Below are 23,094 nucleotides of genomic sequence, written 5' to 3'. Positions count from 1 at the left end.
GTAACACATGCCACCCAGCCAAGACTAAATCCCAGTTGGACTCTAAAACCCATGCTGTTTTAACCAATATGACATCCTGATTCCCATTGTTTTAAGTACTATTATTTTATTTAATAAGAGGGAGCAATAGCAACTGGGAGTCAGACATCTGGTTCCTATTTCTGGCTGGTATAGGGAACAGAAAAATATATGTCACTTGCTTTCTTTCCAGAAAAAAAGCAAAGGGCAGTCTTGACACACACTTAAAAAAAAACTATACATAAGAGTTCTCAAGCTGTTTTTCATTTAAGCTTCTAAATAAGGTTAGTTATTTGTTCTCTCTGCCCCATCCAGTTTTATTCCAAAGCCTGTATAGTTCCAAAAGAAATGACTTCTATGATTATTTCCTGATTTGGACAATTAGAAACAAACTGAAAACATGACGAGCTCATAGTTGAGTGATTAAGAGAAGAGACTCTGGAGCCAGACTACTCGAATTTGAAACCTGGCTCTACCACTTACTAGTGGTGGTATGATGGTTAAACTCCAATCTTCACTTTCCTCCTGTGAAAAATGAAGATGTGAGAATTAAATGAGATAAAAATACCAAGAATGGTGCCACTAGAATGGAAGCTCCAGTGGACAGGGATTTTTGTTTTGTTCATAATTTGATCTGCAGCACATGGAAATGTTCTGGGCACACAGTAAGTGTTCAACAAGTATTTAGTAAGTGAACCAACAGTAAATGCTGAATAAGTATTAGCTATTATATGTAGTGAACGTCAAATCTGTAGTGCTCATTCTATTCATTGTATTTTCCAATATGTGTACAAATCAAGAAAAATCAAGATATTCTAGTGAATTGCCAGTTTCCAAGTCTGATGAATATGTTTTTTGGCTATGCCTGCCACTTCAGCACAAGGATACAATGTCCCACACTAAGAGGCTGAGAACTAAGATTTTAGCAAATTCTTGACTCAATAGCATTTGCAACAGCAGCTTCTCTGGGCTGATACAGAGCCCAGTATGTCAGGCTGGAAAATAATTCCTCTACAGTTGGAACCAATGTGACCAATGTGGTCTAATCCATTTTCCCTCAGAACAGTCACTAGAGAAAGGTGTAAAGAAACACTTGGCTAAAATTTGATAAGAAATATACTTAAGGCCAGGAGCAGTGGCTCACACTTATAATCTCAGCATTTTAGGAGGCCGAAGTGGGTGGATCACCTGATGTCAGGAGTTCCAGAGCAGCCTGGCCACAATAGTGAAACTCCGTCTCTGCTAAAAATACAAAAATTAGCTGGTGTAGTGGTGGGCGCCTGTAGTCCCAGCTACTTGGGAGGCCAAGGCAGGAGAATCACTTGAACCCAGAAGGTGAAGGTTACAGTGAGCTGAGATCACACCACTGCACTCCAGCCTGGAAGAAGTATACTTAAGACATGTTATTATATTACCCAAATATCCTAGTTTTAACAAAATAAATCAGGAGAGAGTAATCATTTAGTTTATGGAAGTATATTAGAGGCTTTCTTTAAATGGTATTGCCTGAGCCTAGCATTGCTTGAGCCTAGCAGTTCAAGACCAGCCTGGGCAACACAGCGAGACCCCATCTCAACAAAAATTTTAAAAAATTAGCCCGGTGTGGTGATATGCAGTTCCAGGTACACAGGAGGATGAGGTGGGACAGCTGCTTGAGCTCAGACATCCAGGCTGCAGTGAGCCATAATTGCACCACTGCACTCCAGCCTGGGTGACAGAGTGAGACCATCTCAAAAGAAAAAAAAAAAAATTAAAGAATTGGGCCACTGGAGATCAATACTATGGGCTTCAAAGACATCTAATAACTATATTGGACTTCTCACTCCAATTCTTAGCCTAACTACAAACCTATATGCAATAAAAACTCTGCTACTGGTACTCTGATTTAGAATTAGGATTGACTTTTCTTCTGTGTAGGTTAAGTCACTGAATGCCTGCCTGGCACAGGCAGTATCCCCCTGGTAGGTGAAGTATTATTCCTTCTTCCCCCGCAAGAGACAGGGTCTCCCTCTGTTGCCTAGGCTAGAGTGCAGTGGTGCGATCATGGCTCACTGCAGCCTCAAACTCCCAGGCTCCAGAGATCCTCCCACCTCAGCCTCTCAAGTAGCTGGGACCACAGGTGCTCACCACCATGCCAGGTTAATTTTATTTTTTTGTAGAGACAGGGTTTTGCCATGTTGCCCAGGCTAGTATCAAACTCCTGGACACAAGCAGTTCTCCTGCCTCAGCCTCCCAAAGTGCTGGGATTACAGGCATAGGCCACTGCACCTGGCCTACTATTCCTTTAACATCCAGTTCATGTGTCCCTCCCTTTCATCCGCTGCATCCTCACAAGACAGTTATGATTTGGCTCCTGCTTCTGTAGATCCTCACTTCCAAACTTTTGTCTCTTCATTTCTGATCCACTCCTGAGCAAAGATTTATTCTTCTTTCTTCTATGTAATGTCCTTACTTTGTATAGGCTCACTATTCTCATTATCCTCTTTATAACATTTTTTTGGTCTATATCTCTGTCTCTACTAGCAGGTTGTGAATTTTCTGAAAGCAAGAACTATATTTACCCACTTGGGGATCTGTAGCACCTGGCATAGTAAGTGCTACATAGTAGATATTCTCAACAAATGTTTGTGAAATGAGTGAATGGGTAATAGAGAAGTGGTCTACAGATACCTACTTTACTTCCAATTTCTGCTTATTCTATACTCTGTTTAATAGTGATTCTTACCCACTGGGATCATATATCTAATTGAAGAAAGTGGCAAACTCCCTCTCCATAAAAATGCAAATAAATTTGGTACAGGAGGGGTTAATGAAATCTTTGAGCCAAAATGCAAACTTGATTATGAAGCCCTGATGGTAAGTAACTGCATCCTATTTGCAAGTTTTGTAATTGCCCAATCTTGAAGAAACCATAACATCAAGACAAATCCGTACCTGAATTTCATCACACTTGATTAGCTTTTCCACCTCTCCTTGACTCAGAAGAATGAACTCTTCATGCTGTACCACTTCAGGAAAATGCTTCTGGCTAAAAACCTCAGCTGCTTGCATCAGGTCAACACAATTGTGGGTTTCAGCAAAATCCCTAATACCCAGGCAATTAGAAGGGTCCAACTGACTTTCTAAGAACTCACAGCAGGCTTGTTTCACACCTAGGACAGACACAGGCAGCAAACACTTTAGAATAGTTGGACAGGTGTGATCTAGGCTATATTCTTGTATCTCAGCATCTTCTCTACATGTTATCAGATGAACCCTTGTTTCAACACCTAAGAAACAGATTAGAAATTCTATGCTTAAGGAACTTAAACTCTATTTCTGGCTTATGTACTGTGCCACTTTCACCAAGACCTTTACACCTGTCTCTGCTTAATCTTTAAAATGAGTATTTCAAGATGAATCACATCCAGAGACCTGGCACAATTCAACAAAAATGCCTATAAAACTCTTGGGAATCAAACTATAAAACCAATTACGAATTCAGCATAATGTATCCATTTTCTACTCTACATGAAAACTTACTAAAAGACTAGAGTGAAAGAAAAGAAGAAGATAGTAATAACAAATCTCATATTTATCTAATTGAAAAGTTCAGAGTATTTTAATGTTATGGCTATGCACTAATGCAAAAGCTTCACACTGTTTAAATCATGTATTAAAAACTAAAAGTGTATCAATTATGTATATATAAAAACTGAAAACATAACTGAATGTTAAAAAAGAAAAACTGGGGACCAGGAACGGTGGCTCGTGCCTATAATTCCAGCAATCTGGGAGGCAAGGTGGGAGGATCACTCGAGCCCACGAGCTTGAGACCAGCCTGAGCAACATAGAGAGAACTCATCTCCACACACAAAAAATTTTGTTTTAATTAGCTGGGTGTGGTGGCATGCACCTGTGGTCCCAGCTACTCAGGAGGCTGAGGTGTGAGAATTGCTTGAGCCCAAGAATTCAAGGATACAGTGAGCTGTGATTGCACCACTGTGCTCTAATCTGGGTGACAGAGTGAGACTCTGTCTCAAAAACAAAACAAAAAACCTGGGAATTGTAAGGGAAAACAAACCACCTGTAATCCTGTGAAAACATCATACTTTAATATTTTGTGCATCAATTTAAATTTCATTTATCTTAATGAAATACTACCACTTAATGGCCAGATAGATAAAGAGTATCCATGTAGGCTACGTATAGTATCACTTTTTTATGATATTTCCTTGTAGGTGTGTTACATACATGTATGTAAGAAAACACATAATTTCTCCTTCCTCCATTTTTTTTTAAAAACAGAAAAGGTGCAAATGCTGTCTTTTATAGAGCCAAATACTCATATCTGGAGAAGTTCCTTTATAGTGCTATTGACATCTTATCTCTTATTGCTCAACAAGACAAAAGCCATGGCCAGTAAACGTGAACATCCATAGTTTGTCTCCAAAATGTTCATGATTAAGTTTACACTATTAATTTTCAACCTTTCCAGGGCTATTTTGACATAAACAGTAGCAAGTTTTAATGTCTGTACCTTTCAACTGAAGCAGACAGGCTGCAGGAAGCAGTTCTTGTACATTCTCCACTGTCACATGTACTGTTTCTGTGTACACAAAGTCCAATAAAATTTCCATGGTAGAGGCAGTCAAACCTTGGATGTCAACATAAGGTTTCCCCTTCTCTGAGAGCTGAAAATTCAAAAGGTATAAAAGAATGATGGTTATAATTCCACAAGATAAAGGCAGAATCTCATATCTAAGAGCTTAGAGATGTTAATAATATTAATTGAACATTTATTTTTAAAAATTACAGGCCAGGCGTGGTGGCTCATGCTTGTAATCCCAGCACTTTGAGAGGCCAAGGCAGGCAAATCACCTGAGGTCAGGAATTCAAGACCAGCCTGGCCAACACAGTGAAACCCCGTCTCCACTAGAAATACAAAAATTAGTCGGGCATGGTGGCACATGCCTGTAGTCCCAGCTACTCAGGAGGCTGAGGCAGGAGAATTGCTTCAACCCAGGAGGCGGAGGTTGCAGAGAGCCAAGATTGTGCCACTGCACTCCAGCCTGGGCACCAGAGTGAGACTCCATTTAAAAAAAATAAAAAAGTAAGAAAATAAAAAAATAAAATTATGCTCTATTTTGTTGGATTTTTTTTTTTTTTTTTTTTTTTTTGAGACGGAATCTTGCATTGTTTCCCAGGCTGGAGCGCAGAGGCACCATCTCGGCTCACTGCAAGCTCTGCCTCCTGGGTTCATGCCATTCTCCTGGCTCAGCCTCCCGAGTAGTTTGGACTACAGGCGCCCGCCACCACCCCTGGCTAATTTTTTGTACTTTTAGTAGAGATGGGGTTTCACCATGTTAGCCAGGATGGTCTCAATCTCACCTCGTGATCCGCCTGCCTCAGCCTCCCAAAGTGCTGGGATTACAGGCGTGAGCCACTGCGCCCAGCCAATTTTGTTGGATTTTAATAAAGCAAATATGGCACATTATCTGTAGCTTTCCAAATGAAGTGGGTAGTTATCTATACGCCAGGAATAAGTAATAGGTAACACCTTCCTGGAATAGTAATTTTGCCAGTGAATAACTTTAAAAATCTATTTCATATTAAAATACAGATGTATTTTCAGAATAGAATGCAAAAGTTCCATGAACATAACACTGGTCCGTGAACTTTTAAGATAAGACACAAAATTTCAAAGAAATTTCATGTTTGTAGAGGACCCTGTGGGTTATAACTCCAGTCTCTCCAGGATTACCTAGTTCCTATCATCTGTCCTTAGACTACCTTTTTTTCCCCTTTTTTGAGATAGGGTCTTGCTCTGTTCCCCAGGCTGGAGTGCAGTGGTGTGATCTCGGCTCACTGCAACCTCTGCCTCCCAGGTTCAAGTGTTTCTCGTGCCTCAGCCTCCCAAGTAGCTGGGATTACAGGACTACACCACCACAACCAGCTATTTTTTTTTTTTTTTTTTTTTTGACACACTCTTGCTCTGTTGCCCAGGCGGGAGTGCAGTGGCGTAATCTTGGCTCACTTCAAGCTCCACCTCCCAGGTTCAAGCGATTCTCCTGCCTCAGCCGCCTGAGTAGCTGGGACTACAGGCACATGCCACCATGCCTGGCTAATTTTTGTGTTTTTAGTAGAGATGGGGTTTCACCATGTTGGCCAGGCTGGTCTTGAACTCCTGACCTCAAGTGATCCGCCCACCTCAGCCTCTCAAAATGCTGGGATTACAGGCGTGAGCCACCATGCCCGGCCCTTAGACTGCATTTAGTAATGATGAAAAAGAACATGCAGGTCATCCTAAGGGACTTTCTTATGTAACATCATCTGAATACAAATAAACTATTTGTTACTTTTTCAAAATATTGGGTTAGACTAACTGAATTGTTAGCAGTATATTTAGTCTAAATTGTTAGTAGTATATCTTCTTGAAGCTATGAGTATTGATGAGGCCAGATAATCATAGAAAACTGTTTAGCTAAGAGAAGAAATCTTCAATTTTACAGGAAACTATCTGAAAATACCTTATGAAAATTTTACTAGATCTTAATCTTAGTTTAGAAATTCATTTTACTTAAAAAACTCTGGTGCATCTCCATTATTAACTAAATGGCTTTAACGTTTTTTATTTCTCCATCGGCCAGAGAATAACCAAAAAGCACTCTCTACCAAAGCCAAGAACAAAATCAATCCCTAACACTAAAAAAGTCACTAGCACATTATTTTGAAGAAACATATTAGGTTTTATTAACATTTAATACAGTACTAATATTCATAAACAATTACTATCCCAACACATTAAATGCATTTAATAATTATGATACTGAAATATGTAAGTACATGTATTCCAGAAATTTCTCATTCAATAAACTACATTTCCATCAAATAGTTTAAATATGGAAACAATTTCACTTTGTAAGAACTTAGAGCAATTATACATTTTACATTTATATTTTGCTTTAGAATTTTTCAGCATGCTTCTCATTTACTACTATTTCATCTGATTCTCACAGCAACCTGGTAAGGTAGTTAGGTCTGATATTATTACTATTTAAGAGATAAAGGGGGGCCGGGCACGTGGCTCAAGCCTGTAATCCCAGCACTTTGGGAGGCCGAGGTGGGTGGATCACAAGGTCAGGGGATTGAGACCATCCTGGCTAACATGGTGAAACCCCGTCTCCACTAAAAATACAAAAAATTAGCCAGGCGTCAAGAAAAAAAAAAAAAGAGAGAGAGAGATAAAGGGTCTAAAGATCAAAGAAGATCCAAGACTTTTTTTTTTTTTTTGAGACAGAGTCTCGCTCTGTCGCCCAGGCTGGAGTGCAGTGGCGTGATCTGGGCTCACTGCCAGCTCCGCCTCCCGGGTTCACGCCATTCTCCTGCCTCAGCCTCCCGAGTGGCTGGGACTACAGGCGCCCGCCACCACGCACGGCTAATTTTTTGTATTTTTAGTAGAGACGGGGTTTCACCGTGTTAGCCAGGATGGTCTTGATCTCCTGACCTCGTGATCCACGTGCTTCGGCCTCCCAAAGTGCTGGGATTACAGGCGTGAGCCACCACGCCCGGCTGAAGATCCAAGACTTAACCAGTCACTTAGCTAGTAAGAGACAGATATCATTCTTATTAAAGTATTTCAGGAAAAAAAAAAAGAGAGAGAGAGACAAAACCCAGGTCCTCTTGCCTCAGTCTTGTGATCTTTCAATCAGATGACATTTGAGGAGCATTTCATGGCTGAAGAGAACAAGGAAACCATCCAGTTCAACTACTTTATTTTACAGATCAACCCAGTGAAGTTAGATGGTTCCCAGGGTTTATACAGAATTGCTAAGAGAACTAAGCCTAGAATCCAGATCTCTGGACTCTCTCCTTTAAACAATTACTCTCAAAAATAAAGACAAAACCATCTAGCATTTCCTTGCCTAATGTCAGTTTTTAAAGAAAGAAATCATCACTGATGAGAAAAAAAGAATTAATTTCCAAATAACAAAAGAGTAAAGACACTATTTTCAAGCTGACAAAAAACAGGATGCACAATATATAATTAGCAATCAGCAGTTCTAGTTCATTTCTTGCTCAGCAGCTGCTGGGTGACACTCTCTTTACCCAGTTAAATTCCAAATGCTTCTGATGATCTTGGGTATATCTCATGGAGAACAGTATAGGACAGGGATCTGCTTTGGTATATCACACAAGTTTATTTAAAAATTAGCCTGAATTAGTTGGAATGACCTGTCAGGTTCCTGTTTTCCCTACTAGCCATGTGACTGAGCATTGGCTCATAGTATTTTTAACTATACCAGTTTTAAAATTAGATTGTAGTATATAAAATTCATACTTCGGAGGCTAAGGCGGCACAAGAGTTACAAACTGTTCGGGCTTTAGAGTTGGAAAATATAAAATGAAATCCCACCTCTAGCACTTACAAGCCATGGGACTTTGGGCAAGTGATTTAATATCTGAAACCCTATTCCTTCATTTGTGAAATGAGATGGTAATACCTACCCCTAGGGTGAGTCAGATATGCACAACAATTACTAGCACAGTACCTGGCCCATAAAAGGTAGTTATTACCATCATAGAATATGCCTCTCCCATTCTGATCCAGCAGCAATATCTACACTAAGACGATAGAACTAACTAAAAAAACAAAAAACAAACAAACAAACAAAAAACTTGTGCTTAAAAAGACTTTTAAAACAGTGTTTTCATAATGAAATATTTCAGGCATACATGTAAGTGTAAATTATATAATAAACAGTGGTGCACCCACAACTGAGCTTTGAAAAAATAAATCAAGATAATTTATTTAAATCTGCTCTTAAAATGAGACTTGGGATCTTGAAAAACAAAGATTTGCAATGTTATTTTCTGTTCAGCTTTCTAAGAATATTCAACACAATATATTCAACAGCCTTACTCTACATTTCAAGTATTTTGTCAGGCAATTACTAAGTAGTGTTTCTTAATACTTTGTGAGCACTACCTGTATTCTCTCAAGCCAACCTTTTCCTAATTCCCTTTGTTAAGTGCTTATGAGTTAACATCCTTTTTCAGGTTCTACGCTCTACGCCTGTACAGCTATTCATTAAAAACTCTTCTTCCTTTCATTTGAAGTTATCCTAAAATTTACACTGATTTTCTTCACATATTGTTAGGAGGAGTGGGATGCGGTTTGAATCCTACTCCTCTCTCCTTCCTTCCTCCTTATCCCTCTGGTATTCACTTAAACATTTTTAAACTTTAGAAGGAGAAAAGGCTGGATGCAGTGGCTCACACCTGTAATGCCAGGTGTGGCCACTCTGGGAGGCCAAGGCAGGAGGATTGCTTGAGCCCAGGAGTTCAAGACCAGCGTGGGCAACATAGCGAGACCCTGTCTCTACAAATAAATAAATAAAATTAGAAACAAAAAAAGGAGAAAAATTGGAAGACAAATTTAAGAAATAGTAAAATCCAATAGCTGACATTTGTGTGTTTTACTACATATTACACTATTCTAAGCACTTCGTATGTTATTTCATAAAATAATCTTCACAACAACCTTAATAACCATGTGTTACATATTACTATTATCCCTAATTTAAAGATGAGGAAACTAAGGCATAGTCATCTAAGTGGTAGATCTTATCCAGAATCTGCCAAAACATCACACTGTAAAAATTCAAAATTATATCAAACTTCCACTATTTTATTCAGTGAAATTAGACAACTAGAGTTCCACGGGAGTTTCATTTGTGTAGGGCTAATTTAACACTTACCTCACTAGTGAACATAGCACAGAAGTAATCACTACAGGCAGCCAGCACAATCCGATGGGCAGGGAAGTCTTTCTGCTCTACTCTCAATGTCACATCACAGAGGGTATTGCTCTTCCTGAGGGAGTTCATTGAATTGAGGATGGATTTAGCATGAGTATTTGTCATTATGTCTTTGGGGGCCATAATGCCTCCCATAAAGCAGTGCGGAGAAAGAACAAAATGGGTCCTTGGATTCTGCAACTACAAGAGGAAAAAAAAACAATGAGCATATTCAAAGAACTAGGGAAACTGAACATATTTAATTAGCTTTACAAATTAAGAACCTAAGAGGCTTCCCCAGACCCAAACATACACAAGTTGAGGGCACTCCTATGCCTGGCATCACCACCAACCACTATCTAGTCCATGTAAAAGCTCTCTCTTCTTCCTCTGAATTCCTCTATCACGGAGTGTCCCTACCACTTGACATTTATTATGATCAATGCTGAAATGTAAGTAGAGATAAACAATATATGTCTTGTAAATCTTGACAAGGTTCTTGTCTCAAATGATAAACTGAAAATATAAAATTTCTTAAAGGTGTTATATCATTACTATTTAATGTCCTTAAGTAGATAAGTATTTAGAGCATACATATAAAGAGGATCCTGCTTTATATGTATGCTTTCTATCCTAGAAGTTGCACAATAAATGTTTAGAATTTAATGTAAGAAAAAGTGTGTATTCAACTTCAACTTAGAGCAAGAAAGGCCAGTCAGTAAAAATAAACTTTTTTCTAAAGAAGTATCCAAATGATATGTCTGATGACTTCCAAACATATCTGGATTTCTTCTTAAAATGAAACTTCAGGCCGGGCCCAACAGCTCACTCCTGTAATCCCAGCACTTTAGGAGGCTGAGGTGGGTGATCAGTTGAGGTCAGGAGTTTGAGACCAGCCTGGCCAACATGGTGAAACCTAGTCTCTACTAAAAATACAAAAAATAGCCAGGCGTGGTGATGCGCGCCTATAATCCTAGCTACCAAGAAGGCTGAGGCCCGAGAATCACTTGAACCCAGGAGGTGGAGGTTGCAGTGAGCCGAGATCACACCACTGCACTCCAGCCTGGGCAACAGACCGAGACTCTGTCTCAAAAAAAAAAAAAAAAAAAAAAAAAGAAACTTCAATTGAGGACCCATTACCTACACTGAATAATGGAAACCACGCAAGTTATCGAGGGACTTACACTTGCTTAAGATATTGAAGCTCTTCAACAAGAGGGTATTCCTACTCTACATCTGTAAATGTCCATTACTGTTAAAGAATCGATATTGGAATCCAAAACTTTCTGAAATGATCCGGGGGGAAGGAAATCAAACTGTGGTCTCCAAAAGTCCACAAGTCACAATTAATCTTTCAACAGGAAAAATGAGATCCTAAATTCTCATCTACTTCTGTTTGTAGTTGGCATTTTACTCTATAAGCACTATAGATAATCCCTCCAACAACTCTGCAAGACCCATTTTACAGAAAAGCGGGTGATTCATCAAAGCATATGTTTTTCAAAAAGACTTAAGTCAACTTAGTTGCAACTCTAGGGGTGTAAAAAGGTCTGGAACAAATGTCCATTTACTGTGAAGACAGCCCGGGGGGGTGTTTTATCGTTTCCGTGTCAAAATGACAGTACCCTGGTGCAGAGTGGTCTTCCTTCTAGGGGATTCCTGCCTCAACACTCCAAGTCTCAGCATATCCTTCATCCTCACCCTTCTGAAGTGACCTATTTTCTAGAACTTTCGTTAACATCTGAATAGAGGGATTCCACTTCGGGAGATTCGGGGCAGGGAATGGGTAGTAAACTCGGGAAATACTAAATTCTACAGAAGGAAACGAAGTCCTTCCTCCTAATACCACCAGGCATACGGCCGCCACCGCCAGGTGGAGGTATCGGAGAGGGGCAGTTCAGGGGGAGAGTTGACAGGGCGACCGAGGCCAGATGCCCCACCCCACTGCCAGCCTTCCTCCTCTGTCGGGCACGTCTCCCATTCCGCCTTGCAGGGAGACCAAGGATGGGGGGTAGGGCCATAACCCGGAGTTGACGGACAGGAAGGGAAGGGCTGACTGCCATCACTTCCGCGCAACTCACCTCCGCTCCCGAACCCACACAGCCGCACCGGGCCCGTCCCCAGCCTGTGGGGATGGAGTGGGGCGCGGGGCCAGCAGGCGGCTCAGGAGGAGCCGAAGCGCCACCGCCGCCCAGACCCGGAGGCTCTGGAGGCTCTGGAGCCGTCCGGGTCTGGTTCCTGCGGCCGCGCGACGTGATGACGCAATGCAGCTGGAGCACCGCCCTCCTCCCGCTCCAGAGTCTGCGTCACGTGAGGAGGTGGTGTCACGTGACCTGTCTGTACCCTAGCGCGGGGCTTCTGTACGCTGCTAGGAAGCCGAATTACAAAAAGGTCGGGTGGGCAGGGAATGGTGGCTCACCCCTATAATCCCGGCACTTTGGGAGGCCGAGGCGAGCGAATTACCTGAGCTCCGGAGTTCCAGACCCGCCTGGGGATCACGGCAAAACCCCGTTTCTACAAAAAAAAAAAAAAAAATTAGCCCGCACCGCGCCTGTAGTCCCAGCTACTCGAGAGGCTGACAGGAGGTTCACTTGAGCCAGGCAGCAGAGGTTGCAGTGAGCCAGGATCGCCACTGCACTCCGGCCTGCGCCACAGAATGAGACTCTGTTAAAAAAAAAAAAAAAAAAAAAAAAAAAAAAAAATGTCCGGGCGTGGTGGCTCACGCCTGTAATCCCGGCACTTTGGGAGGCCGAGGCGGGTGTATGACTTGAGGTCAGGAGTTCGAGACCAGCCTGGCCAACATGGTGAAACCCTATCTCTACTGAAAATACAAAAAAAGTAGCCGGGCGTTGTGGCACGCGCCTGTAATCCCAACTACTCAGGAGGCTAATGCAGGAGAATCGCTAGAACCTGGGAGGCGGAGGTTGCTGAGCCGAGATCGCGCCATTGCACTCCGGGCTGGGCGACCGACTGAGACTCTGTCTCTTAAAAAAAAAAAAAAAGGCCGGGCGAGGTGGCTCACGCCTGTAATCCCAGCACTTTGGGAGGCCGAGACGGGCGGATCACGAGGTCAGGAGATCGATTCTGGCTAACACGGTGAAACCCCGTCTCCACTAAAAATACAAAAAAATTAGCTGGGCGTAGTGGCGGGCGCCAGTAGTCCCAGCTACTCGGGAAGCTGAGGCAGGAGAATGGCGTGAACCCGGGAGGCGGAGGTTGCAGTAAGCCGAGATCGCGCCTCTGTACTCCAGCCTGGGCGACAGAGCAAGACTCCGTCTCAAAAAAAAAAAAAAAAGAAAAAAGAAAAAAAAGAAAAAACAAAAAAAAGGCTGGATGTTGTGGGGTCCGGCAGGGAGCCTGGGAATGTATCTACAGCTCGGCGATTGGCTGAGCTTGAGTTCCTCCCTACCGCTCACTAGGCAGGGCAGGCAGAGAGAATTCCAACGCTTAATATGCCAAGCATCTGATTGCAGCAAGTATGTTTTACCTTCCAGGTACTGAGAAACTTTTTGACATAGAGAAAACCCACAGAGAACTCAAATTTATTCACGTCCATTGTCCACAATGGCCTTTTCGGGCCGAACAACGCTGCGGCGAGAATCCTCTGAGCCTTAGGATCCACAGACCTCAGTATATACTCTGCATCATAATGGGCCCTGTCATCACCACTGAATTGATTCTAAGGAAATTCTAATTGATTCAGGAAATTCTAATTTATTTTGGTGCACTTATCTTAGTGACTGAAAAGGCAAAAAGCGTAATTAGTTCAGCTTATCTGAATGTCTAGACAAATTGTGTTTGGTAATACTATTATCCTCTGTGAGCCCTTTGATTCTTTTTTTTTTTGAGACGGACTCTTGCTCTGTCGCCCAGGCTGGAGTGCACTGGCGCGATCTCTGCAACCTCCGCCTCCCGAGTTCAAGCAATTCTCCTGCCTCAGCCTCTCCGAGTAGCTGGGAGTACAGGTGCACACCACCACGCCCGACTAATTTATGTGTTTTTAATAGAGACGGTGTTTCGCCATCTTGGCCGGGCTGGTCTCGAATTCCTGACCTCGTGATCCGCCCGCCTTGGCCTCCCAAAGTGCTGGGATTACAGGCGTCAGCCACAGCGCCTAGCCCTTTGATTCTTAAGGGTACTAAAACCATAGCCAAGTGGGTAGCATTCTAAATTTACAATGTGTCCCCATCTTCCATATCATACCTTCCTGATCTAAAACTGTCCCTGACTCACACATTGTAGAGAAGAATGCAAGATTGGTATATTATTGGGGGCATTTTGGAAATATTCGTCGATTTTAATAAAATTTTCCTTCACATATACTCGTGCACATGTAAAACGATGTATGTACAAGATTGTTAACTGCAGCATTGTTTGTAGATTAGATCGACAACAACCTTAAATGTCCATTAATAGGGAACTGATTCAATAAGGTATAGTACATCCATAAAATCCAATACCATGAAGCTGTGAACAATTTATATACTCTATTATTGGTGTAAAAAGGTGGAAGATATATTCATATTTGCTTGTGTATGTGTAACATGTATTTGAAAGGACAAAATAAAGTGGTAACCTTGGTTTCTTTGGGGAAAGGAACTGTTTGGTTGTGAGACAGGGTGGGAAGGAGATTTTTGCCCTTTGTAATTTATTTTGCCTTTTGAATTTTGCATCATATGAATTAAAAATAATGTTCAGAGCCTGGTGCGGTGGTGTACACCTGTTGTCCTATCTGCTTTGGAGACTGAAGCAGGAAGATTGCTTGAGCCCCGAAGTTCGTGACCAGCCTGGGCAACGTAGCAAGAGCATGCCTCAAAATATATTTATATGTTCAATTTTTTAAAAAGTAAAAATAGGCTGGGCACAGTGGCTCACGCCTGTAATCCTAACACTTTGAGAGGCCGAGGCGGGCGGATCACCTGAGGTCAGGAGTTCCAGACTGGCCTGGCCAACATGGCAAAACCCCGTCACTACTAAAAATAAAAAAATTAGCCAGTCATGGTGGCGTGCGCCTGAAATCCCAGCTACTCAGGAGGCTGAGGCCGGAGAATCGCTTGAACCCAGGGAGCAGAGGTTGCAGTGAGCTGAGATCACGCCACTGCACTCCAGCCTGGGCAACAGAGCAAGGCTCCATCTCAAATAAATAAACTAATTAATTAAATTAAATAAAAAGTAAAAATAATTCCTTGTTTTCAGGATGTAAAATAGTACTTTAATGATATTGCCTAATTCCTGACTGTTAAATTAAGGATTTTTCCAAATATGAGAAGGAACTTAATAATAAAAGAGGCTTTGTTTAGAGTATTCCTACTCCTTTTATTCACAAAATAAAAGATGGAGAAGTTGTTAGCAAGATTATCACACCAAAGGAACTAGTTCAGACTTCTGACTTTTTTCTTCTTTTATTTCCTCTTTTTTGTTAATATTTGTGGGTACATAGTAGGTGTATATATTTAGGGGGTACAGAGGGATTTTGATACAGGCATATAATGTGTACTAATCACATCATAGAAAGTTGGGTATCCATCCCCTCAAGCGTTTATCCTTTGTGTTACAAACAATCCAAGTATACTTTTAGTTATTTTAAAATGTACAATTCAATTATTATTGACTATACTTACCCTGTTCTATCAAATACTAGGTCTTATTCATTCTTTCTAGTTTTTCGGTACCCATTACCCTCCCCACCTTCCCCCAACCCCCACTGTCCTTCCCAGCCTCTGGTAATCATCCTTCTACTCTCTATCTCCGTGAGTTCAATTGGTTGGTTTTTAGATCCCACAAATCAGTGAGAACATGCGATGTTTGTCTTTCTGTGCCTGGTTTATTTCACTTAACATAATGACCTTCAGTTTGATTCATGTTGCTGCAAATGACAGAATCTCATTATTTTTAATGACTGAATAGTACTCCATCATGAATAAGTACCACATTTTCTTTATCCATTCATCTGTTGATGGACACTTAGGTTGCTTCCAAATCTTAGCTATTGTGAACACTGCTGCAACAAACATGGGAGTGCAGATATCTCTACAATACACTGATTTACTTTCTTTTATTTTTTTGAGACAGAGTCTCACTCTGTTGCCCATGCTGGAGTGCAGTGGTGTGATCTCGGCTCACTGTAACCTCCGCCTCCCAGGTTCAAGCAATTTTTCTGCCTCAGCCTCCCGAGTAGCTGGGACTACAGGTGCAGGCCACCATGCCTGGCTAATTTTTGTATTTTTGGTAGAGACAAGGTTTCACATATTGGCCAGGCTGGTCTCGAACTCCTGACCTCATGATCTGCCCACCTCAGCCTCCCAAAGTGCTGGGATTACAGGCATGAGCCACCACACACAGTTGATTTACTTTCTTTTGGGTATATACACAGTAGTTGGATTGCTGGATTGTATGGTAGTTCTAGGTTTAGTTTTTTGAGGAGCCTCCAAACTGTTCTCCATAGTGGTTGCACTAATTTACATTTCCACCAATAGTGTACAAGGGTTCCCTTTTCTCCACATTGTTGCCAGCATTTGTTATTGCCTGACTTCTGCATAAAAGCCATTTTAACTGGGATGAGATGATATCTCATGTAATTTTGATTTGCATTTCTCTGATTAATTATGCTGAGCACCTCTTCTTATGCCTGTTTACCATTTTTATGTCTTTTTTTGAGAAATGTCTAAATATTTTGCCCACTTTTATTTTTTAAATATCTATTTATTTATTTTGAGACAGGGTGTTATTCTGTCACCCAGACTGGAGTGCAGTGGTACGATCTCGGCTCACTGCAACTGCTACTCCTCTATGCTGGGCTCTAGCGATCCTCCCACCTCAGTCTCCTGAGTAGCTAGTATTGCGGATGCATGCCACCACGCTCTGTTAATTAAAAAAAAATTATTTTTTATGAGAAGAGGTCTCACTATATTGCCCAGACTGGTCTGGAACTCTGGACTAAGCAATCCACCTGCCTCAGCCTCCCAAAGTTGGGATTACAGGTGTGAGCCACTGCACCTGGCCTTAACCAGATATAATCAGATTATTAGATTTTTTTCTATAGAGTTGTTTGAGCCCCTTATATATTCTAGTTATTCATCCCTTGTCAGATGGATAATTTGAAAATATTTTCTCCCATTCTGTGGATTGTCTCTTCACTTTATTGATGGTTTCCTTTGCTGTGCAGAATCTTGTTAACTTGATGGGATCCCATTTGCCCATTTTTGCTTTGGTTTCTTGTATTCATGCAGTATTACTCAAGAAATTTTTTCCAACCCCACTGGGAACAAGAATCTTTAAAAAAAAAATAAAGAAATTTTTGCCCAGACCAATGTCCTGGAGATTTTCCCCAAAGTTTTCTTATAGTGGTTTCATAGTTTGAGGTCTTAGATTTAAGTCTTTAATCCATGTTGATTTGATTTTTGCATATGGTGAGAGATAGGGGTCTAGTTTCATTCTTTTGCATGTGGATATCCAGTTCCCCCAATACCATTTATTGAAGAGACTCTTTTTCCCAGTGTATGTTCTTTGGCAGCTTTGTCAAAAATGAATTCACCATAGGTATGCGGATTTGTTTTTGGATTCTCTGTTGTGTTCCATTGTTCTCTCTGTGTGTTTTTATGACAGTGCCATGCTGTTTTGGTTACTATAGCTCTGTAGTATAATTTGAAGTCAAGTAATGTGATTCGTCCCATTTTATTCTTTTTGCTCAGGATAGATTTGGCTACTCTAGGTCTTTTGTGCTTTCATATACATTTGAGGATTGTTTATGTTTCTGTGAAGAATGTTATTGGTATTTTAGAGATTGCATTGAATCTGTAGATTGCTTTGGGTAATATGGACATTTTAACAATATTGATTCTCCCAATCCATGAACATGGAATATCTTTTTATTTTTTGATGTTTTCTTCAATTTCTTTCATCAGTGTTTTATAGCTTTCATTGTAGAGATTTTTTATTTCTTTTTCTTTTTCTTTTTTTTTTTGAGATGGAGTCTTACTCTGTTGCCCAGGCTGGAGTGCAGTGGCATGATCTCGGACTACAAGCTCCACCTCCCGGGTTCACACCATTCTCCTGCTTCAGCCTCCCAAGTAGCTGGGACTACAGGTGCCCACCACCGTGTTAGCCAGGGTGGTCTCAATCTCCTGACCTTGTGATCCACCTGCCTCGGCCTCCCAAAGTTCTGGGATTACAGGCATGAGCCACCGTGCCTGGCCAAGATTTTTTATTTCTTTGGTTAATTCCTTGGTATTTAATTTGTGGTTATTGCAAATGGGATTACTTCTTTTTATTTATTTTTCAGATTGCTTGCTGTTGGCATATAGAAATGCTACTGATTTTTGTATGTTGATTTTGTATCCTGAGACTTTACTGAATTTATCAGTTCTAATAGTTTTTTGGTGGAGTCTTTAGGTTTTTCCAAATGTAAGATCATGTCATCTGCACACAAAGATAATTTGACTTTTTCCTTTCCAATTTGGATGGCTTTATTTCTTTTTCTTGTCTGATTGCTCTAACTAGGACTTCCAGTACTATATTGAATAACAGTGGTGAAAGTGGGCATCTTTTCAGGTTCCAGATCTAAGAGGAAAGGCTTTCAGTTCGATACAAGCTGTAGGTCTGTCATATACAGCTTTTATTATATTGAGGTATGTTCCTTCTATCCTTAGTCTTTTGACAGTTTTTATCATGAAGGGATGTTGAACTTTATCAAATGCTTTTTCAGCATTAATTGGAAGGATCATATGATTTCATTCTGTTGACATGATGTATCACATTGACTGATTTGCATATGTTGAATCATCCTTGCATCCCTTGGAAAATCCCACTTGGTCATGATGAATGATCTTTTTAATGTATTGTTGAATTAGGTTTGAAAGTATTTTGTTAACAATGTTTGCATCAATATTCATCAGATATGTTGGCCTGTAGTTTTCTTTCTTTCTTTCTTTCTTTCTTTTTTTTTTTTTTGATGTGTCTTTGTCTGGTTTTGGTATCAGGGTAATACTGGCCTTGTACAATGAGTTTGGAAGTATTCCCTTCTCCTCTATTTTTTGGAACAGTTTGAGTAGGCTTGGTATTACTCTCATTATAAATGTTTGGTAGAATTCAGCAGTGAAGCCATCAGGTCCCAGGCTTTTCTTTACTGAGAGATTTTTTATTACAGATTTGATCTTGTTACTTCTTACTGGTCTGTCCAGGTTTTGAATTTCTTCATGGTTCAATCTTGGTAAGTTTTATGTGTCTAGGAATTTATCCATTTCTTCTAGGTTTTCCAATTTATTGGCATATAGTTGCTCATAGTAGCCATTTTTTTTTTGTTTTGTTGATCTTTTGTATTGTTTCCTTCATTTCAAATTCATTTATTTCTGCTCTGATCTTTATTATTTCGTTTCTTCTACTAATTTTGGGCTCTGTTTGCTCTTGCTTTTCTAATTCTTTAAGATGCATCGTTAGGTTTTTTATTTGAAGTTTTTCTTCTTTTTTGATGTAGACACTTTTAGCTATAAATTTCCTTCTTAGTACTGCTTTCACCATATCCTATAGGTTTTGGCATGTTGTCCTTCCATTATCATTTGTTTTAAGAAATTTTTCAATTTCCTTCTTGATTTCTTCATTGGCCCACTGGTCATTCAGGAGCATGTTGTTCGATTTCCATGTGTTTGTATAGTTTCCAAAACTCCTCTTGTTATTGATTTCTAGTTTTATTCCATTGTGGTCTGAGAAGATGCTTCATATTATTTCAATTTTTTTGAATCTTTTAAGACTTGTTTTGTGACCTAACATATAGTCTGTCCTTGAAAATGGTCCATATGCTGAGGATAAGAATGTGTATTCTGCAGCCACTGGATGAAATGTTCTGTAAATATCTATTAGGTTAATTTATTCTATAGTGCAGATTAAGTGCAATGTTTCTTTGTTGATAGTTGATATTCTGTCTGGGAGATCTGTCCAGTGCTGAAAGCGGAGTGTTGAAGTCTTCAGGTATTATTGTGTTGGGGCCTATCTCTGCCTGTAGCTCTAATAATATTTGCTTTATATACCTGGGTGCTTCAGTGTTAGATGCATATATGTTTACAAGCGTTATATCCTCTTGCTGAATTGTCCCGTTTATCACTATATAATGATCTTCTTTGTCTCTTCTTGTTTTTGTCTTAAAATCTATTTTCCTTTACATATAAGCATTTCCCCTAATAAAATCTTTGCACATATAATTTCATCTTAGAAAGTGCTTTCCTGAGAACTAGACTAACACACAGGACATCTGAGAATTTCTTTGGGTCCTATTCATTTGCAATAATCCAAGTTTACTAAAGTTCCCAAAGTTGCATTTTTTAAAAATTGAAAATGGGTGTTGTATTAGTCTGTTCTCTCACTGCTAACAAAGATATATCCCAGACTGGATAATTTATAAAGGAAAAAGGGGTGTTTTTTTTTGTTTTTTTTTTTTTGAGATGGAATCTTACTCTGTTGACCAGGCTGGAGTGCAGTGGTGCAATCTCTGCTTGCTGCAACCTCCACCTCCCAGGTTCAAGCAATTCTCCTGCCTCATCCTCCCAAGTAGCTGGGATTACAGGCATGAGCCACCATGCCTGGCTTGTTTTTGTTTGTTTGTTTGAGACGGAGTCTCACTCTGTCACCCAGGTTGGAGTGTAGTGGTGTAATCTTGGCTCACTGCAACCTCTGACTCCCAGGTTCAAGTGATTCTTGTGACTCACTCTCCTGAGTAGCTGGGATTACAGGTCTCTGCCACCACACCCGGCTAATTTTTTTGTGTTTTTAGTAGAGATGGGGTTTCAGCATGTTGGCCAGGCTGGTACTGAACTCCTGACCTCAAGTGATCTGCCTGCCTCGGCCTCCCAAAGTGCTGGGATTATAGGCATAAGCCACCATGCCCAGCCAGGAAAGAGGTTTAATTGGCTCACATTTCAGCATGCCTGGGGAGGCCTAGGGAAACTTACAATCATGGTGGAAGGGGAAGCAAACATGTCCTTCTTCACATGGCAAGAAATGCCAAGTAAAAGGGGGGAAACCCCTTATAAAACCATCAGCTCTCATGAGAATTCACTCACATGAGAACAGCATGAGTGTAACCACCCCCATGATTAAATTACCTCCCGCTGGATCCATCCCAGGACACACTGGGACTATGCGAACTATAATTCAAGATGAGATTTGGGTGAGGACACAGCCAAACCATATCAGATGGCTTATAGAACACACACACAGACACACACACGCACCCCAAATTAAAAAAAAAATAGGAAAATATATATTTTTAAATTTTATTATTATTATACTTTAAGTTTTAGGGTACATGTGCACAATGTGCAGGTTTGTTACATATGTGTACATGTGCCATGTTGGTGTGCTGTACCCATTAACTCGTCATTTAGCATTAGGCATATCTCCTAATGCTATCCCTCCCCCCTCCCCCCATCCCACAACAGTCCCCGAAGTGTGATGTTCCCCTTCCTGTGTCCATGTGTTCTCATTGTTCAATTCCCACCTATGAGTGAGAACATGCGGTGTTTGATTTTTTGTCCTTGCGATAGTTTGCTGAGAATGATGGTTTCCAGTTTCATCCACGTCCCTACAAAGGACATGAACTCATCATTTTTTATGGCTGCATAGTATTCCATGGTGTATATGTGCCACATTTTCTTAATCCAGTCTATCATTGTTGGACATTTGGGTTGGTTCCAAGTCTTTGCTATTGTGAATAGTGCCGCAATGAACATACGTGTGCATGTGTCTTTATAGCAGCATGATTTATAATCCTTTGGGTATATACCCAGTAATGGGATGGCTGGGTCAAATGGTATTTCTAGTTCTAGATCCCTGAGGAATCGTCACACTGACTTCCACAATGGTTGAACTAGTTTACAGTCCCACCAACAGTGTAAAAGTGTTCCTATTTCTCCACATCCTCTCCAGCACCTGTTGTTTCCTGACTTTTTAATGATCGCCATTCTAACTGGTGTGAGATGGTATCTCATTGTGGTTTTGATTTGCATTTCTCTGATGGCCAGTGATGATGAGCATTTTTTGATGTGTTTTTTGGCTGCATAAATGTCTTCTTTTGAGAAGTGTCTGTTCATATCCTTCGCCCACTTTTTGATGGGGTTGTTTTTTTCTTGTAAATTTATTTGAGTTCGTTGTAGATTCTGGATATTAGCCCTTTGTGAAAATATTTTTTAAAAAGAAAATGGATGGCTTATAGAGATAAGTTAGGCTCTCCCCTATTTTTTGATTTACTGATAGGAAAAGGGGTAAAATCAGATTCTTAGCTTTTATTCTTCGCCTTTCTTTAATCCAAGCTCATCAGTGTTTTTGTCATTTGTTCTGTAATGCCTAGCACATAACAGGTCCTCAAGTATTTAGAAAGTAAGTGAATGAACCAGAAGTATGCAATTAGAGAAAGAAGGTAATAGTTACTTGCTGCTAGTTAGCAGTTCTGACAAAAGCAAGGGAAGATATTGAAAACAGGAGCAAAAGGAATTTTTAAGTGATTTGAGTCTTTAGAACACGAGCTTTAAATGAGAATGACCTGGATTCAGATACTGGCTCCAAACCTGTCCATCACCTTAGGAAAAATTATTAGTTTCCTGGAGGGATCTGAATTTGCAGCCACTAGTATTGAACTGGAAGGAAACCTAGAGATCACACCTGATGTAACTCCATCCATTTTCTAGATGAGGCAATAAGCAGATTCATAGCAGCTGAAATCCAGTGTGGTCCTCAAATCTGTTAGGTGCTAGGCACTATGGAATAAGTAAATGACAAACACTGATGAACCGTGATTAAAGAAAGGCCGAGGCGGGCAGATCACTTGAGGTCAGGAGTTCAAGACGAGCCCTGGCCAACATGGTGAAACCCCATCTCTACTAAAAATACAAAAATTAGCTGGGCATGGTGGCATGTGCCTGTAATCCCAGCTACTTGGGAGGCTGAGGCAGGAGAATCACTTGAAACCCAGAGGCGGAGGTTGCAGTGAGCCGAGATTGCTCCATGGCACTCCAGCCTGGGCAACAGAGTGAGATTCTGTCTCAATTAAAAAAAAAAAAAAAAAAAGGAGGCCAAGAATGAAAACTGAGAATCTGATTCTATCCCTTTCCTATTAGTGAATGAAGAACTAGGGGAAAGAGTAACTTATTTTCTAACTACATTTACTGTGTATTCCACAGAGTCAACGATATAAAATGACATACCAAAAGTACCAAATAGGTGCCCAATAATGTTATCTCTTAGATCGTCTTTCCCTGATCTTGTCTAGTACGGAGAAATGAAGAAACACACATTAGGTTGTTTTTTATTT

At 40.6% G+C, this 23,094-nt stretch overlaps 1 protein-coding gene across 2 annotated transcripts in view; it reads right to left on the bottom strand.

Annotated features, from left to right (window-relative positions):
* KLHL12 (kelch like family member 12) overlaps window positions 1-13,368 on the bottom strand; it is a 37,418-nt gene extending 24,050 nt beyond the window's left edge. The window contains exons 1-4 of one of the 2 annotated variants that reach the window (XM_063793224.1): window positions 13,285-13,368; window positions 9,759-9,998; window positions 4,538-4,691; window positions 2,953-3,170 (exon numbers count right to left, since the gene is read on the bottom strand). In XM_063793224.1, the coding sequence (XP_063649294.1) occupies window positions 2,953-3,170; window positions 4,538-4,691; window positions 9,759-9,998; window positions 13,285-13,353 (681 nt within the window). In that variant the 5' untranslated portion in view covers window positions 13,354-13,368. Of the gene's footprint in view, window positions 1-2,952; window positions 3,171-4,537; window positions 4,692-9,758; window positions 9,999-11,878; window positions 12,114-13,284 lie in introns of those variants that run through there. The other variant, XM_001151522.8, reaches the window with a different exon arrangement.
* Window positions 13,369-23,094: the final 9,726 nt, after the last annotated feature.

This window comes from Pan troglodytes, chromosome 1, assembly GCF_028858775.2.
Source record: "Pan troglodytes isolate AG18354 chromosome 1, NHGRI_mPanTro3-v2.0_pri, whole genome shotgun sequence".
NCBI lineage: Eukaryota > Metazoa > Chordata > Mammalia > Primates > Hominidae > Pan > Pan troglodytes.
The sequence above is the reverse complement of the archived record's forward strand: the minus strand, read 5'-3'. Positions and strand labels throughout refer to the sequence as shown.